At 48.3% G+C, this 13,062-nt stretch overlaps 1 protein-coding gene across 1 annotated transcript in view; it reads right to left on the minus strand.

Moving 5' to 3' along the window:
• Positions 1 to 11,407: 11,407 nt before the first annotated feature.
• The window catches only part of LOC144167750 (chitinase-3-like protein 1), an 82,791-nt gene continuing 81,136 nt past the window's right edge, over positions 11,408 to 13,062 (minus strand). Inside the window, exon 9 of the mRNA XM_077696934.1 lies at positions 11,408 to 11,666. Coding sequence (XP_077553060.1) covers positions 11,499 to 11,666 — 168 coding nt within the window. The 3' untranslated portion in view covers positions 11,408 to 11,498. The remainder of the gene's footprint in view (positions 11,667 to 13,062) is intronic.

Consider the following 13,062-nt stretch of genomic DNA (forward strand, 5'->3'; position numbering starts at 1 on the left):
TATGAACTGAATGAATCGGTTTTTGCATTGTTGTTACTATTGGCCCTATAGCTTTTTTCAAAAGTACTATGTAGTTTGCCGGACTGTAGCGAATGAACGTGATTCCGTATACCTGCAGCTTTATTCGAATTTAATAACATCCTGGTGTGCTGATTCAGAAAAGTTTTTGGAGGTTAAACAGTGTGTTAACGGCACCTTTACAAGAAAACCTTCATTCCAATTGAATACGTATACCGTAAATTATGCTGCTGTGACAAGGGCCGAGGAATATAAATACCTAGGAGTTTATTTAGGGAGTGGTTAGAGGCTAAATAGGCAGGTTCACACCATAATAGTTACGGCTGCATATGTTTTTGGCTTTCTGAGAACAAATTTCAGTGAACTTCCATCTAACTGAAAATAACAACCGTATTTCACTCATGTGCGCTCAATCTTGGAGTACTCATGTGTTTTCGTGGATCCCTACACCAAAGAGCTGGTTGATACGCTCTAAAGCATACAGAATATGTCAGTGCGATTTGTATTAGGTAACTGCCACGCTCAACTTAGCATGAGAGAAAGTAAAAGTAAACTGAAATGGCAGGACGTGAAAGGTCACAGACGAAACCACAGGTTGAACTTTTTTCGTAATATCTATCATTCGAAAACTGGAGTAGAAGGGGAGAAGTATGTCCAAGCGCCATTCTACATATCGCAAAGTGGGACCGCTAGCTTAAAGAAAATTATTAACTTTCCTTTAAAGGTGACGCCTTGCGCGATTCATTTTATTTTACATCAATACTGCAGTGCAATTATCTTCCACGTATGATTGCATTAACTGTTTATATTGACGATTTTCAGCGCGCTTTGTAGAATTATTTTGTTATTTTGTCTCATAGTTAATGCTTAGTGTTATGTATCGCCCTTCTGTAATGCATGCAAAGGAAAGCAAGCATCAAATAAATAAATAAATAACTAAAACAATGAATAAATAAATGAATAACAATAAATAAATAAATAAATAAATAAATAAATAAACTTCCAGAGGCACAAGTTTGCCTCCGACGGGTTGGGAACCCTACGCATTGAACCTTGACCAATAAAATATTTATTGCCCTATTCGTTGCAGTATGCAAGGTTTCCTGTATGCATGCTACCATTGCTACGTTATTTGTTTGAAACAAATTATGGAACTCTAATTTTACGCCTTTCCTTGCGTGAACACAGAGGAATACAACTGCAGCCACCTGAAGCAGGGCGTCATTCGCAATGCGTCTAGTTTTTGAACGTAGTATGACATTAGAAGAAAATTAAGTTCTTTTGGACTATTAAGTGGTGTGGACGTATACTCATGAAAACAACATTAAAATAGATTGAAAATGAAAGTACCTGTTCGCTCCTTCTTAGGATCAGCCCTGCGCAAGATCATCAGAATTGTTGATCGAGCAGAAAATGTCTTTGCAAGAAAAATGGGCAAAAACTGGACATACTTTTTTGTGAAGGAGTTATATTAAATGCTCCTGAGTGTTTTGTTGAGAACCAAAACGCTTCGTAAAGGCATTCACACCGGTTTTATATACATCAAAATTGGTCAAGCAACTCTTATAAAAATAACTTATGTAGTCATAGCATGAAAGTGTTCTGGAATATTGCCCTAAAAGAAATTGGCTAAAAGCGGCGCAATTTATCTCTCTGAAATTCAACCCACTAAAGTATGCGCCCTCCGCCCCCCCCCCCCCCCCCCCAACTCCTCTTTCCCCGTTTATTACAGGTAAGCCGCCCCACAGAGGATATCAGGACCTGGACAATACAACTATTCAAGCTCTACAAAGAACTGAATATTTGCTGTGTTCGGCAGTAAAAGAGGCACAGCAATTAAAGGAACGACAATTTGTGAGCACTGTTTAATAAATGAATTTTGCTGTCAACTGAGGCTGGTAATTAAGCAAGGCTGCGCTGAAAGCTTGACGGCTGGTGGTTGCGCGCGAGCTCACTTTGATGTAGCTACATTGGACCCAAAATGCTGGGTTTGGGCTGCTTCTGCACTGCGCGAATGAGTCATCTGCTTGCGCGACATGCAGTGACCGGCTTCAGTACAGTTAACGTACTGTGGCCGAACTGCAATGCCCGTAGCACGGCCGTATTTCCGGTAGCTTTAGTCCGGCTGGAGTCCGACGACCGCATCTCGGCTGTCTTCCGGCGGCCGTACTTCGGCCGTACACGGGGGGCTTTGGAATGGCCGGAGCCCTACGGCTGGAATCTGGCCGTATGACCGTAAGCCGGTCGACTGGCCGACGGACACTGGCCGTTGGGCAGCCATGGGAGTACGGCCGTATACGGCCAAAAGGCCCACATTTGGACATGGGCCGAACATGGCTGCCGGAAAACGGCCGGACAGAAAATCACCGGCCAAAGTACACCGGCCTGTTTTAGGCCGAACAGTTCTGTGCTGCCTGGGGTTGCAGCATCCTCTATAGCATTGGTTGGCCATTCGAGCTACAGGTCACGATGGTAGCAACTACCTAGACTCGGCCGTTTCGCCGGAAATAAGCGATTTGTTGTTTGCTTGCCCGCATTATTAGGGAACTACACCATTTACTTGTGTAATTTCCATAAAAACCACCTCCCGGCGACCGTGGTTCTCACGTGGACCATGGGAGCGTCGGCGCGTCAGTTTTAGAATAGGGGAAACGAGCGTTTGAAGACCAGGTAGGGGGTCCCAAACACAACATGCTCGCTCACGACAGTAACTGAAGATTTACACCCATGACTAGAGACACACTAGCGTTTCCGCATGCGGCACAGTCGCGGCGAACAGGTCCCTCCAAGGCCCCGACGCTCGGAAAAAACATATCGCCGCAGTTATAGTCACCTCTTTACAAAGCCGCGCCGACGACGATGACCAGCGCAATCTTTCACTGCACTGCCACCCCCTTTCACGCATTTATAAACTGACTTTCAGCAATAGTGTCGATCTGCCGGGCGGTGACAAGTTTTAGCATCTGCGGTGTGTGCCGTATCGTGCATACACCGCACAGCCGTGCAGTCTGTGCAGGCAGATGCTTGCCGTGGTAGCGCGTGTAGCGGCGTTTCCGCGTGCAGAGGATCTCCGTGTTTTTCAACGTTGTTCATACCTTGTAAATGACGCGCTTTATCTACAAACTCCGCTAAGCTCGTGCGACTGATAGCGACAATGGGCATTCGAGGATACGCCTTGCCGCTGGTGTCGGAGCGCCACTCGCCGGGACCGCAACCGCGTTTCCCCCAGAGTCGAGAACGCTGAGGCTACAGCACTTAAAGGGGTTCACAAATAGCGGCGCCATAAGGTTGGTTCAGTGCTTATTGCGTCATAGAGGCTGCGTCAGAGCCAGAACTACGCATGGCGGACTCGATTCCCTTTTCGCGCGGAAAAAGAGTCGAGTCCGGCCGTGAACTACCTCAGAGCGAGGCAGTATGCCGGCGGGTAAGTGGTAGGGAAACAAGGAAAGAAATAAACTACCTTTCTGCGTGTTTGTGCGGCCCCTGCTTTACGCAGAGGTGTAATATTTGGTATACGTTGTTGTGAAGGGGTACTCCAGCAATTGCGCGATTGAAATTGCGCCCTTTGGAAGGCTAAAGGGCCCCTTTAAAGCGTTCAAACGAGAGGCGCGTGCTCCTTCTCGGAGGCGGCGTTCCCTTGGCGCGATGCGAGCTCATGGTTTTCCACCTGGGCGTGCCCGCACTGAAACACACGCCGCAAGTACGCGCGGAAGTTTTTCCTCTTACCTCGTTCCTCGCCTTTTCATGAACGCCTTCGCCGTGTGAACATCGAAATGCTCTCCGTCCTGCTGGGCGGTTCCCGACTCCAGCTTTTTTTTCCCCTGCAACTCGCAGCGAAATGCCCTGGCTCACCGCGGTTGTAACGCACAGCTTGTATGCAAGCTTCAAAAGCTTTCTTTCGGCGCTATTAATCAACGTCGCCGCCCATCTGATTTTCGTGGAGCCAGAAAAATGATTTTGCTGGTGCACCATCTTCCTTGGAAGCTCTGCCTTTCGGTCCTGACTTATCATGCCTCTGCCTGAACTCTTTTGGTCCTCTTTCGGCCCCTGCGCACCGCGACGTGCGTGCGACGAACTCGTCTGCGAGCTGAGCTGCATGATCCACAGTATTTACCCCTGGCCGGTCTTGCACCCAGATCCTCACCGTTTTCAGTAGTCGGCCGCAAAATTGTTCGAGACTGAAGCACTCAATAACAGAACGTGTTGTTAGTCCAGTTGGTTCACAGTGTTTGGGAGGCTTAGCGCAAAAAAAAAAAAAAGGACGAGGACGTTGGCAAACGTGACAGGCGCATGTCACGTTTGCCACTGTACTGGTTTTTCCCAATCAGTATGAAGCCCTCGACTACTTTGTCGTGCTCTCCGAAAGTCTTTCTCTCTGTGAGCCACTCTTTCAGGTTAGCCCTTAGCTTATAGGCGAACTCCGAGTATGACTCGCTTTTAGCTGTCTCAGCTTTACGAAACTCGGCGAAACGCTTCTGCATGAATTATGAATTGATTTAACCCCAGCAAACAATATCTCAAGTAATAAAGAGTGGGGTTAAGAGGCTTTCACTTGTCTTTGGTTTCACCTGTTGTAGAGCCACGTGTGTGAATTCGAATGACATCACATAAGTAATCGTTGTGCGTGTCGTTTATAGCGTCGCTTTCCAACTACCTTGGATTGGCGGGCATTCTTCTTTGCTTACGCTGGCGCTCACCCTTTTCAGCCTGACGGTTAGCGGTATCCGTGTCATTGATCAGCCCAATGCATTTCGACAGCTCATCATCGTCAGCCCCAACGCCGAGTATAGTCTGTATCAGCTCTAGCTTTCTCATCCCGTCCGAAACATCCTAGCGCATGTTTCTTTGCAAGCTCTAACTGCGGTTTCCTCAACGCCTTCAAATTCGTGGGCGGTCTAGCGTACCCGTTCCCCTTTACCCCAACATTGTTTTCCGCGAATAACACATGCAACAAAAACACACGTCCTACCAGCTATCCTCAGAAGCCCGGTAAAACTCATTGAAGAAACGTCCCGCACTCACCATTGACAGCCGTGAATTCTGAAAAGTCAGAAGCCGCCTTGACGTCTGTAGAGTTGGATCTCGCACCGCTGGCTCCAGTCGTTAGGAAGTTGCCATCTGACCGCTGCCAACCAGTTGCATTCGGGAAGGCGTCCCCGAACCGAGATCCGTCGCCTCCATCATGCTAGATAGCGTGAAGAGCAGCCAGCACATTTTTCTGCCTTTGTGACGACAACAAGAAGCCGAAGGCAAACCTAACTGGTTTACTGCATGGCGAGAGATGAGCCGAAGTAGTACAGAAACAATGCCCTTACGGGCGAGGTTACAGTACAGGACTCGAGCAGGGTGACAGCATTGATTCGTTGCTCGAAAACGAATAATCTTCTGCCCTCGTGGGCCCCCGTGTTTATTCCCGAACCCCTAACGGTCATGCAACTCTCTCCCTGTTTTTGCACACGGCGAGAACATAGTACACACACACACACCACGCTTTTTCCAGAGTTCGTTAGGGGTCTGTGGTAGCGGCGCACGTTGAGTCTGAGATAGGGCGAGAGGAGGTCCCCTTTGCAGCAAGTCCTAAGTCGCCGCTTCTGCCGCCGCCGATGTTCGAATCACGCCGACAGCTAGGCGCCCTTGCGACGGCCGTTCTGCGGAATGCTGTGATGTATTCCGAGGCAGGCATGCACTTGCAAAACTATGCAGGACGCGCGAATATGGTTGTGCGCGCGCAGAATAGTAACAAGGGTAAAACAGTATCATTTTTTGCCAAACCTTCCTGCCACCATGAAGCAGTACATACGGACGTGCCATGAATGCTAGCGCCGCAAGACTCCGCAGGGCCAACCAGACGGATTACTGCAACAGTTTAAAGGGGCACTGACACAAAATTTTGAAGGCGAGATAACTTCGGAGATAGATTGGTGGGAACACACATACATCATCTGCAAAATATCAGCGGCGAATACAGCCTAGAACATATTTAAAATCAGTTTTGAAGTGTGCGAAACGCAACCGAGCAGCCAGCAGAGGACCACGCGCAATTGTAAATAAACAACATCCAAACACGTCACGAGTTTGTGTTTGCCGCTTCCGCACTACCGGCGTTTTGCGCCGGCTCGCGCGGCTCGCCGCTCCAATCGGAGGGCCGGAGCCATCGAGCGGCCGTGGCCGGAGGGCGGAGCTTCTGCTCTCGAGAACGAACGACCCGATCGTTGGCGGCGGAGGCGCCGTGATTTCGTCAGCTAATCGGGCAGCTGGCCGCGACCAAAGTTCTACAGTGATTCCAGGCACTCTGTTTCTATTACTGTTTATTACCATTGGATGCGAAAACGCGCCGGAGGCACGAAAAGCTCACTGAGCTAGCCGCACGGTCGCTGTGCAGGCGGCGGCCACGGCCGCGAAATGGCCCAGGCCGGCGCAGGTAGCTCGAGTGATAGCTTGTTACCGCTGCACGAAATTGTCCCCAAGTCCCGACCATGGTGGCTTACGTGAGAAAGTAGTTAATGATGCGATGGCGGGTTGCATTAAAAATTGTCATCTGCACCGCTTACGAGAGCGGCACTCGAATATCCGCCGCAGTGCTGAGCCGAACACATCTGTAGGCGGACCTGTAGGCAGACCGGCCGGCTGCTCCCAGCGCGCGTCTTGCCACCCACCGTCTCGAGCGTCGCGCGTCGTTCTTTAGCCGCGGTAGCATTTGCACTCGCAGCGCCTGCGTCACATCCACGGTCACTTTTTAATTAAGCGCTTCACGAGATCAGTACCTGGGGGCATACGCAGAAACTGCCGTCGATGCGGATTCGACAGTGCTACGGCGGCTCTGCTCTGTGATATCCCTCCGACGGTCACGTGGTCAGCTTTGTTCACACAAAATCCACAAAATCCATCGTTTCGCGGCACTCGCTGAAACCGAAACTGCGACTGGCCGCATTGAAAATGCCTCTAATTAAACAACCGTCGCACGCTGAAGCAAATGAGGTTTCTACAGGTTATAAGTAGGTCACTAGCTACTTATCGCAACAAAAAAAAAACAAGATGCAAAATTTTTGTGTCAGTGCCCCTTTAAGGTACCCAATAGGCCGTTTGAGCAGATAGACATGAACTTTTTGGGATCCTTCACAACCCCTCACGCTGGAAACAAGTGGTTAATTGTCGCCACACGGAATACTGAACCCGGTACACAGAAGCGAAACCGCTTCAGCACTGTACAGCGCTCAACGTGGCCTAGTTTTTTTTATTTAAAACATGGTTGTTCGGCATGGCGCTCCGTCGGTTCTTATTACAGACAGACAGACAGACAGACAAAATAAAGAGCTAAGTAAAGTAAAAGCCCAACCCGTACCACATAAATGTATCACGGATGACGCCAATTAAAAATAAACAAACTGGACCGAAGTCACAAGGAGTTTTAAAAGACAGGAAAAGAAGACAGAAAGAAGAAAGAAGAGAGATCTATCACGCGAAACCAAGCCAAGTTAGGGGAGGCAATCAGCGGTATTTTTTTAAACGAATATGGGAAAGCTCAGTTATGAATCAACATGTCGTTCTTCGTACATGTGATCTTGATATGCACACATATATGCAGTTTAAGTGCTTGTTCAATGGTGAAATCTCGTGCTCCATGTTGACTCCTCTTGATCAGTTGATTCTTTTTCCGTCTGCGTTCCCTGCCTTGACCGCGATCTGCACCTTCCCCTGTCCTGCTGTCCCTTGTGCCCTGGTAGACGTTCTGTAAAATTCAGAAACTGATTACTTCCCCTTGCCCCCCTTCCCCGTGTTTTTCCTCTCCTTTACTTCATATTAGTTCTTGCTGTCACTGATCTTCCAAATTGAACTATCTTGATTGTAGTTTCACCTTGTTTCTGTTACTGATATCCCTACCTGAGGTATCTTAATTGTGGTTGCAACTCGTTTTTAAGGAAATTTGTTGGACTTCCGCTACTTCCCATTCCTCCAACTTATACTCCCTTTATAATTTGTACTTACTACTTTAACGTACTTTTACACAATTGCTCTTACGTCGTGTTTGTCGCTCATCATCAGTAATATATGACCTCGTGCACCCAGTTACGCGATTATATCTAGGCAATTATATCTACGCGATTATATAACTAACCTATTTTCAAGCAGGTGCGGCCACTCTAACCTCTTCCTCTCTTCCTTAAACCTTACTGTACATATATAGTTCTACCCTTTTACAATAGTTATTTTCCCCATCTCCTTTTTAACCCTTCCTAATTTCCTGTGTACACCTTTTTACTTGGTCTTCCCTTTCTGTTAAAAGAGCACTAAAAAAATTCCCTCGCACTTCCCCGAGGGGGAGAGTGTGTAAGTGCGAATGCACGGTTGTTGATTGCGCGATTACGGTGAATATCGTGGTCTTGGAGTGGAGAGGAGGCGCCCAACACCCGCAGTCACTGAGCGGAGAGAGGAGGAGGAGAGTAGCGCCCGCCGTTACGGCGAGGGCTACACGAGCGCCCTCACGCGTCGGAATGCGGAGCGCCCGCTACGCGAGCGAGAGCTCTCCCGCCCGAAGTGGAGAGGAGGCGCCCAACACCCGCAGTCACTGAGCGGAGAGAGGAGGAGGAGAGTAGCGCGCGCCCATCTCCCCCCGTTGCTAGGGAAGACGAGGAGGAAGACGAGGAGCGCGCGCACCCGCAGCTATTGCTATGCGGACGACGGCGGCGGACGATTCAGGCTCGCTTAAAAAGTGCATTCGCACTTAAAACACACCAATAGGTCCACAATTGCTACTGTTCCCTCCTGAGTGACCAGCCCTTGTTGATATTCCCGTTTTATTCCCTGCCCACCCTGTTTATAATACTTCCCACTACTCTAATAGAATTCCGGGCTATTCTCGAACATACCTCCCACGGGGGAGTGTATTTGTCCACCTCTTTCCACCAAATGCACCTTCCCGCCTAGGTATGCCAGGGGGTCACCAACTCAGACCGACTCTTTGCTTTTGCAGTTACTTCATTCTTTTTTTTTCCGAGTTATCCCCAGGGTCTCCGGGCATTGTTGCGCACACTCGAAGCTGTCCTACTGCGAAAGTCCACCTCCACCTCGAGAAAGAAAATTCAAAAATCCACCGCCCCACCTCTATCCTGCTGGTGGCCACGTACTTGGTCGAAGTCCTGAGGGTTATGACCCTGCGATAGAGGCTTATACCTATTTGCTCCTTGTCTTTTTTCTCCCACTTCCTGACCCTCTATGAGACCGCCACTGGCAAAATGTTTGCCAGCCGCCTCGGGAGACTGTGGTTTCAATATTTTGATATCATTTTTTTCCAAATGTGGGTTGGCCTTCTTTCGGTGATCCTTCCATTTTTACACCCAGCTTGGTTGATGGATAAAGTTTGCCATGTTCAGCCCCTGGGTGGTCTGGTGGTCTTGTGCGGCAGTGAACCGTTCCTCCCCCTCAGTAGGTGAAATCAATAGTGAGAACGGCGGAATACCCATTAACCTATTCCTCTTCAGTTATACTATTTTATTAATCTTTTCTACCATTTGAGCTAGGAACTGCGTGAGCTTTTCGTCTTTTATTATTTCTTGTTTTTGTTTGGATAACGGATGCCTTAGTTTCTTCTTGAATTTACCTCGAAGGAATTTCATCTTTGGACAGTCGTCTAAGTAATGGTCAAAACTCTTAGCTTCTTTTTTACAACTGCACATTTTATCACCTTTAAGCCCAAACCTATACAAATAGTGCGGGAGCCTTCCATGGTCCATCACTGCTTGTGACACAAAATGATTTTTTGGGAAGTGACTTGGGATATATTAGATGCAAAGCATCTCTTTCTCGGGGGGATGTCCCGCGTCTGTGCCCCGTCCGCAGCGCCTCTGATGATGACTGTGGCAGGATTCCCCTAGGGATTGGCCAAACAAAGAATCCATCACGAGATAGCTTTGCGTTCAACCACCCTCGTCGTCATCCCGTACGGGAACCGCTGAAGAAGAAGAAGGAGAAGAAGACAAAGCTGCGAAGAGGAGGGCATGTACGTTGCTCTCGGCCGGTGAACCAACATCAACAACCTTTACCTCACCAACTCTGACGGAGACTACCGATTCTACCTCAGAGACAACAACATCGACAAGAACATGATTGACGAGTTTCGGCGCCTCGAGAACCACCGCCTACTCACTGTCACACAACAGTACTTGCGTGCCTTTGCCACCAGTGTGGACCCGGATGCGGAATTCCCTCTGGCGCTACTAAACACCAGATCCCTCAACATAACGGCACCAAAATAGAACCACATGGAACCCCCATGATGCTTCGCATCCTCATCAGGGTTCCCCACGTGAAGATGGTGTAATTTTATTATTATTTCCTGCTAGGATTTCGCTTGCACACATCTAAATTGACCGGAGGTGGCCTAAACAGGGAGGCAACCATGGAGTGAAAACTGGGTGTAGCGACGTCGACGACGCAACGCACACGCGCATCGGAGCATGTCTCAAAGTCATGTGTGCGGCTAGTCATATCAGCTATATTTCCGACCAGTCGTGCATCGAATGGGACGCCGCCCTAATGCATGTGCCTCGCGCTCAAATCACTTGGCGACGCGGCGGTTTTCGGCGCCACCGAGGCGGTGCGACAGGTAGGTCTAACACGCATTTCTGGCTGACACCAAAAATGGCGAAAGTGAAGTGGCGCAAGTCTCCATCTCGCCGAAATGGGAGGCTATGAAAAATAAACAAAAAGTCGAGGACCTCTTTAGGAAGGGGGGGGGGGGGGCGGGGAAGGATTCAATCACTCCCTCCGCACCGCCCCTCACCCCTCTTGAGACTGCCACTGGGTAGATGTAAACTGATGTTAATTTTCGGCCGGTTGCGGCATGTGAAGCAGGACCCAATTCGGACTCGAACAGGACTCCCGCCTTTTTATGTGTGTTTACGTGTCAAGGTGTCGCATTTTTGCCGCCAGTACTGATATCCTGTTCGTTGACATTACTTTCCATCATTGTATTTCTTACTCGACGGGGTATTTTTTTTTCGTTGCCCTAGGACCCTGCCGTGTATTTTACACACCATTAGAAGTTTGCTTTGTACGTATTAGTCATGCATTGTTGGTGTATTGTACGTGGCATGGTCACGTTGGTGTCGAAAATTCTCAGTCTACGCAGCCAAAGTAGTTCAGCTCGCGAAAGAATTTAGCAGAGTCCTCATTCCTTATTATACAAAACAAGGCAAATTTAAACGATCGATAGCCCTTGTTGTTCTTCCGCGACAGCACTAGCACTTATTATCGCCTTCAACGTCACGATACATGCTCAGTATTGACTAGACCACAATTACTGCAGATGCTGAAAAGCCTCGTGCATGTAAAAAATTTGTGTACGTGGATGGGAAATTGCCAGTTAGAATGCAATGAAGGTAGACGCACAGAACGAAACTTTATTTTGGTGACCCCAATCTTTATCGCGCATAAATTTGTTCCTGATTGTCTTGCAATCCACATGTTTTGTCGCAAGTCAGTTAGGTCTTGCTTGTTGGCTGCTGGGATGGCGTCGAGTTGCCCACGAGCAAATTTCGAATTAATGTATGAATGGGGTAGTGCCCGTGTCCACAGGTGTTGTTGACGTCGTCCATATTGAGTGCGTAGGTCATCACGCCACCGTAGCTATTGTTGACGGTCCATTCCACCTGTAACGTTAAACACAAGACATCGAAGGTGTCATTAATACACCAGCAAAACCGTCATAGTGCGACCTTAGATTGTCGAAAGAAGACCAGGCTATGGCTTTAAACTGATGGGCTTTAAATGTGGTTGTTAAACTCAAGGGCATCGGGTGCTATGTTCAAGGGTTTTAAATTTATTTTTATTAGAAATACTGCTTCCCGAAACAAACATACTGAATAATTTCACAGTCTCTTCGAATGCACAGCAACACATGCATTGATTTACGGTTAAGCAGCAAATTAGAAGTAAATGCTGCTTGCAAGCGTGCGTTCTCTCTTTTTGTTGGGAAATGAAAGTATGGGAAACAAGTTAACAAATGCAGCATTACGTGATTACGATTTCAGAAAGAAGTGCAAATAAAAGAGCCTACGAAAATTTCAAGAAACTGTGCACTCAGCCACAACTTCATTCTGTTTAAAATTTACATATCTAAATGCATCCTCATCGTATCAGCCCATTTCTGTTCACTGGAGGACAAAGACCTCTCCTCTGTTCCTGTGACGTTCCTGTCTTGAGGTGCCCTAGTTCCTTATTTGCATCCGAACTTTCTGATTTCATTCCTCCCTGTAGTGGGTGTCAACGCGAGCCAACGCGAGCCAACTAGAGCCAACGGGCCCAAGAGGTCAACGCGAATGACCCGCATGACATTCAAAAATTGGATGTTGAACGGCGATGTGGACGCGCATATGACAACTTCAAACCAAGTGCAACCGCGCGAAAACAGCGCGGGTGCGTACTAGTCCAGGACGCTGAAGGACAAAGAACCGCGCTTAACCCGAGGACTTGACCACGGTTTTTCCATGCTCGGAATTGAGTGATTTTAGATGCGACTGCATCTCATTCACTCGCCTTGTCCCTCCATACGGCGTTGCCCACACCCCTCCCCCTACACTATAAAAAAAAAATAAGTTAGCGGCGCCCGGTTTTGATCCCACGACCCTGTGGGCGGAACGCGAGGTACATGGTGCTCTTCCCACTGCGCCACAAAACCGAGACAGAACCAAATGCTACGAACGCGCCTTATATCCTTGACTCGTTCAAACTACGTCAAGATGCTACTGATACAACGCATGATGGGGCAATGATTAACACTTGCAATAAAAGAAAAGAAGCTCCTACTTACAGCAACAATGATGGAGTAAAGGTCGTTGCGACAGCGAAGCCCCAAGCATACCACTTAGAGAGATTGACCAAGATTGGCCAATAAAACATAATAATAATCATAAAACATAATAATCATACGCGTTCCCGACACGTTTCACGCGATTTCAGAATCCATCCAGCGGAAACACCAAGTGAACCCCACGATGCGTCGCATCTACACAGGGTTCCCCTCGCGGGGAGGTGGGCGCAATTTTT

This window comes from Haemaphysalis longicornis, unplaced genomic scaffold, assembly GCF_048455015.1.
Source record: "Haemaphysalis longicornis isolate Haplotype H1 unplaced genomic scaffold, Haemaphysalis longicornis Haplotype H1 scaffold_2, whole genome shotgun sequence".
NCBI lineage: Eukaryota > Metazoa > Arthropoda > Arachnida > Ixodida > Ixodidae > Haemaphysalis > Haemaphysalis longicornis.